This window comes from Tamandua tetradactyla, chromosome 3, assembly GCF_023851605.1.
Source record: "Tamandua tetradactyla isolate mTamTet1 chromosome 3, mTamTet1.pri, whole genome shotgun sequence".
Taxonomy (NCBI): Eukaryota; Metazoa; Chordata; class Mammalia; order Pilosa; family Myrmecophagidae; genus Tamandua; species Tamandua tetradactyla.
The window spans coordinates 177,852,532-177,858,531 of NC_135329.1; the positions used below are offsets into that span (position 1 = coordinate 177,852,532).

The window sequence follows — 6,000 nt, forward strand, 5'->3', positions numbered from 1 at the left end:
GAAAGAGGACCCGTATCTCACACCCTATACAAAAGTTAACTCAAAATGGATCAAAGATCTAAACATTAGGTCTAAGACCATAAAACAGTTACAGGAACATGTAGGGAGATATCTTATGAATCTTACAATTGGAGGCGGTTTTATGGACCTTATACTTAAAGCAAGAGCACTGAAGAAAGAATTAAATAAATGGGAGCTCCTCAAAATTAAACACTTTTGTGCATCAAAGAACTTCATCAAGAAAGTAAAAAGACAGCCTACACAATGGGAGACAATATTTGGAAACGATATATAAGATAAAGTTCTAGTATCCAGAATTTATAAAGAGATTGTTCAACTCAACAACAAAAAGGCAGCCAATCCAATTACAAAATGGGAAAAAGACTTGAACAGACACTTCTCAGAAGAGGAAATACAAATGGCCAAAAGGCACATGAAGGGATGCTCAACGTCCCTAGCCATTAGAGAAATGCAAATCAAAACCACAATGAGATACCATCTCACACCCACCAGAATGGCCATTATTAATGAAACAGAAAATGACAAGTGCTGGAGAGGATATGGAGAAAGAGGCACACTTATTTACTGTTGGTGGGAATGTCAAATGGTGCAACCACTGTGGAAGGCAGTTTGGCGGTTCCTCAAAAAGCTGAATGTAGAATTGCCATATTACCCAGCAATACCATTGCTAGGTATCTACTCAGAGGACTTAAGGGCAAAGACACAAATGGACACTTGCACACCAATATTTATAGCAACATTATTTACAATTGCAAAGAGATGGAAACAGCCAAAATGTCCATCAACAGACGAGTGGCTAAACAAACTGTGGTATATACATACGATGGAATATTATGCAGCTTTAAGACAGAATAAACTTTTGAAGTATGTAACAACATGGATGGACCTTGAGAACATTATGCCGAGTGAGACTAGCCAAAAACTAAAGGACAAATACTGTATGGTCTCACTGATATGAACTGACATTAGTGAATAAACTTGGAATATTTTGTTCATAACAGAGACCATCAGGAGATAGAAATAGGGTAAGATAATGGGTAACTGGAGCTGAAGGGATACAGACTGTGCAACAGGACTGGATACAAAAACTCAGAAATGGACAGCACAATACTACCTAAATGTAATGTTATTATGTTAAAACACTGAATGAAGCTGCATGTGAGAATGATAGAGGGAGGAGGGCTGGGGACATGAATGAAATCAGAAAGAAAGATAGATGTTAAAGATCGAGATGGTATAATGTAGGAATGCCTAGAGTGTATAATAATAGTGAAATGTACAATGTACAAATTTTAAAAATGCTTTTGCATGAGGAAGAACAAGGGAATGTCATTATTGCAGGGTACTGAAAATAGATGAAAATTAATACTTTAAAATGTCACCTTATGTGTGAGACTAAAACAAAAAATGTTTATTTATTACAAAATTTATATTTTGACTAGCGCATTTCCTAATATAACTGATGTAGATAGTTTGACTGAATGTCATAAGTACTTGGAATCTCAGGTAGGACATGAGATTTTGTTGGTTTGTCCAGAGTTATGCCCCGATGAATCCCAGAGTGATTTGATCAGTGACTGGAAAAGTATTTGCAAGCCCCTTTCGGGGAATGGTGAGAGTGGGGAGAAATTCAACTTCCCCAAGTTGAATTCTTGATATTCTCACAAGCAGTGTGGACAACCAAAGCTATAGGCTGAGCCCCCAGGCTTGGGGTTTGTTCACATGAAACTTAACCCCACAAAAGATAGGTCAAGTCTACTTAAAATTTAGGCCTAAGAGTCACCCCCAAGAGAGCCTTTTTTGTTGCTCAGATGTGGCCTCTCTCTCCAGCCAACATGACGAGCAGTCTCACCAACCTCCCCCTGTCTACGTGGGACATGACTCCTAGGGGTGTGGACCTTCTTCGCAACGTGGGACAGAAATCCTGGAATGAGCTGAGACTCAGCATCAAGGGACTGAGAAAAACCCTAGAATGAGCTGAGAATTAACATCAAGGGATTGAGAGAACCTTCTCGACCAAAGGGGGAAGAGTGAAATGAGACAAAGTGTCAATGGCTGAGAGATTCCAAACAGAGTCGAGAGGTTATCCTGGAGGTTATTCTTACGCATTAAGTAGATATCACCTTGTTGTTCAAGATGTAGTGGAGAGGCTGGAAGGAACTTCCTGAAAATGTAGAGCTGTGTTCCAGTAGCCATGTTTCTTGATGATGACTGAACAATGATACAGCTTTCACAATGAGACTCTGTGAATGTGAAAACCTTGTTTCTGATGCTCCTTTTAGCTACTGTATCAACAGAAGAGTAGAACATATGGAATTAAAATAAATAATAGGGGGAACAAATGTTAAAATAAATTTAGTTTGAAAGGCTAGTCTAAATGAAAGCGAGGGGTAAGGGGTATGGTATGTATAATCTTTTTTTTCTCTGTTATCGTTTTATTTCTTTTTCTGTTGTTTTTTTATTTCTTTTTCTAAATCGATGCAAATGTTCTAAGAAATGATGAATATGCAACTATGCGATGATATTAAGCATTACTGATTGTATATGTAGAATGGAATGATATCTTAATGTTTTGTTTGTCAATCTTTTATAATTAATAAAAAAAGTTTAAAAAAAAAAAAAAGAACCTGCCCCACACCCCCAGCCGAAGTGCAGCCCAACCCACCTCTCCTGCACCCCTCCTGAGCACTACCTCCCCCTCTCTGTTCCCTGCAGGTTGTTGCCAGCACATATAGGCTGCAGGCACTAACCTCTAAATCTAGGCTACTCCTGCCCTCCACCCAAGTATCGCACACCCTCACTCTGTCCCCCCTCCCCAAGCTCTGTGCATCCGTTTACGGCACTCCCACGCCCCTGCAAGCACACAGACCTCCAATCACATCATTCAGCTCTGGGAACTGCACTTTACAGCAGTGCTAGAACCATGCATGCACATGGCCCTCAACCACACTTCCCAGCTCTGAGAAAGTGCAGACCTGTGCAGCTGGGTCACATCTGCCCCCAGTCCAAGAAACCATAACACCAACCTGCTGCTACAGCTTTACGCATTGCACAAAGGGCCCCGTGCCTTAGACTAGTCGCACAGCAGGTTTACACCCTCCAGACCGGTGCATCCACACAGCTGCATCCTCCTTGGCCACTGGGTGCCCACATTCACAAGCATTAGCATAACATTCCCAACGTGCGCCTATACCTGCCCTGAAAGAAATCATCACACTGAGTGCCTCACCCAGTTCCCTACTCCCCGCTGTACAACCATCTGCGTACATAGGGTCTTGGACTACTGAAAGAAATCAACTTCCAAAGTAAATCAATCAAGATATTTACATGCGATGAAGACAGCAGAAGAAGGTAGAAAACACCCCCCCCCAAAAAAAACATGTTTTAAATCAAAGAAACTGTGATACCTTTCACTAATAGGAGCAATAATTTTTGTACAGTGAGAAAAAAGGGTGTTTGAGAATGAGGTAAGATCAGTAATAGCAAAAAAAAAATTTAGAGCTTTTCACACATCTGATTTATTTCTATTCACTTTAAGCCTGTACCATTTATTTATGTCCCATACTTGATTTAACAACTATTCATATATATGAGGTAATATATTATAAGACCTTAAACAATAAAATGGCTAAAAAATAATATATTTGATATAGGCACTCTGAAAATTTATTTCTCTTTCCTTTGTTGATTTAGCAAAACTTTGCTTGCAAATTCAGCGTGTATTGGGGATGAAAGAGAATAAATCAGGACAAATATTATGGAGAGAAATTTGACATATTGTATCAAGAGGGCTTGAAAAAGATGTTTTCTAATCCTGTCATTCTAGATCTAGTTGTCTTTCCTAAGAAAGTAGATATTTGGCCAAAAATTTGTATACCAAGTTGTTTGCTCCAATTGTATTTATAACAACCAAAGAGAATGAGAAAGCGAAAGTTAATGACAATAGAGAATTGATTGAACATATTATACTGTAGCCATATGATAGGAGATAATGCAGACTTTAAAAGTTATATTCCCATGATTTTTTAGGATGTGGGAAAATACAATATAGTACGTGGAAAAAAGGCAAAGATTATCCTCATCTTCAGTGACAAAATGTACATAAGTTTTGAATGTCTTAAATATTTTTCTTCATGTTCTATATTTTCCAAATTTTCTGATATCAAGATATGTTACTTTTATAATCATAAGAAACAAAATTATTGTAAAATAAAACCAAACCATGAAAGCAAATCCAGCATGGTCTTTAGAGGTTTCTTTACTTTCATTAACAAATATTTACTTTGCTCTGGTATATATGAGATTTTGTTCTCTATACTAGAGATACATTTTTCTTTTTACATGGGCAGGCACCGGGAATCAAACCCAGGTCCTCTGGCATGGCAGGCAAGCATTCTTGCCTGCTGAGACACCATGGCCCACCCTAGAGATACATTTTTCAACAAGATGGGATTGACAAAACAAACAAGATCCATATCTTAGTGGAATTTAAATTCTGAAGGGGGAGATAGTATCTGAACAAATGAATAACCTAACAAACCATAATTATAGGTAGTGATACATTATAAGAAAACAATAATGTGACAGGAACGTGGAATGAGAATACCTCCTTTAGATAGGAAGATCTGTTATTAAGAGGCAATTTTTGATCTAAGATCTGGTTTGGGTGAGAATATGTTTCCTGTTACAGGAAACTCTTGCCCAGGAAGGGAAAATTGCAGACAACTTGGTTTCTTCCTGGAACTCCCCGCAAATTCACTTACCAAACAATAGATTACTCACCTAACCTTTATACTCCCTTCTCAGGACAAAAAAAAATTACACTTGAAGCCCTACAACTGTTTACTCTTGACTCTTCAAAACTCTTGACTCCCTGTGTCTAATGCTAAACTATTATGTCCCAAACTTTGCCCTGTCCCAGTCAGATCCCCTGCTTTGAAACTCACCTTAAGCCAGATCCCCCAAACCTCAAAAATATCATGCCTTTGCTTTTTCCCCTTTGAGATACTGCTAAGACTATCAAAGTGCATTTTTCCTTATTGCAGTAAACCCAAAAAACTAAGTTTTGCTTTATCAACAGGTTATTTTGGAGGTATTTGAAAGGAACCAGAATTTGACAAACCTGGAGTTCCCATCAAAATCTGATCAATATCTCAGATCCTCAACTTAGAAATAGCATGCTTTTCTGAGGCCCTTTGCACTTCCTGAATAGGGTCTCTACATTGATGATGGTGAGGTAAGTTCATATTGAGTTTGTGCCGATGTCTTTTTTTTTTCATTAGACACCCCCAAGTGCTGAGTTTAGTTTGTTCCATTTAAAAGCACTACCTAAGAATAAGAAATCCTTTTAAAAAAATCCATTGATTAATTTGTCAGGCTTCAAAAGCTTTTATTTATGGTAGACATTTGCATTACTACTGGCAACACTATTTGTCTCTGTCATTGTCATTTTTTCATTGCACATCTAAAACAGGAAGTTAATAGAGGAAAGAATTAGTGTAAGTTGTAATGTTCAGAAGTTTTTTCTTCTGACTGACATCTTTGGTCAAACTTTGTTTTAGTTATTTATCAAAACCTTATTAGATTGGTGAGCTACATGGAGAGAGCCAAGTCTCATACACAGAAGACCATTAAGTACCGAAGTAAGGCCTGTCAGAAGATCATGATCATCTTCTGTTCTGTAGTCCTGGGCATTGTCATCACCTGTATCTTTAGAGGCATATTTGCATAGAAACTGCCCCATTCAAAGCTCCATTTTAGATGGTTTACACCAGGAGATTCCCTGGCTGCTACTGCCCAATTTGTTAGCCCTCCCCACCCTCACCTCTGGCACAGAGAACCCTGCCTCCCACCTAACACTGCTCCTTTCTCAGCCATGGGGCCGTCCATTTTCATCCAACTCTGAGCCATGCTTTGTGGAGGATCCTTTTTTTTTTCACATGGGCAGGCACCAGGAATCAAACCCAGATCTCCGGTATG

At 38.7% G+C, this 6,000-nt stretch overlaps 1 protein-coding gene across 2 annotated transcripts in view; it reads left to right on the forward strand.

Moving 5' to 3' along the window:
- Window positions 1-5,236, forward strand: part of CARF (calcium responsive transcription factor) — a 101,898-nt gene extending 96,662 nt beyond the window's left edge. Inside the window, exon 16 of one of the 2 annotated variants that reach the window (XR_013173000.1) lies at window positions 5,102-5,212. Coding sequence is in view for 1 of the 2 variants with exons in the window: in XM_077154771.1 (XP_077010886.1) it covers window positions 5,102-5,121 (20 nt within the window). In the remaining variant the exon portion in view is untranslated. Of the gene's footprint in view, window positions 1-5,101 lie in introns of both variants that reach the window. The other variant, XM_077154771.1, reaches the window with a different exon arrangement.
- Window positions 5,237-6,000: the final 764 nt, after the last annotated feature.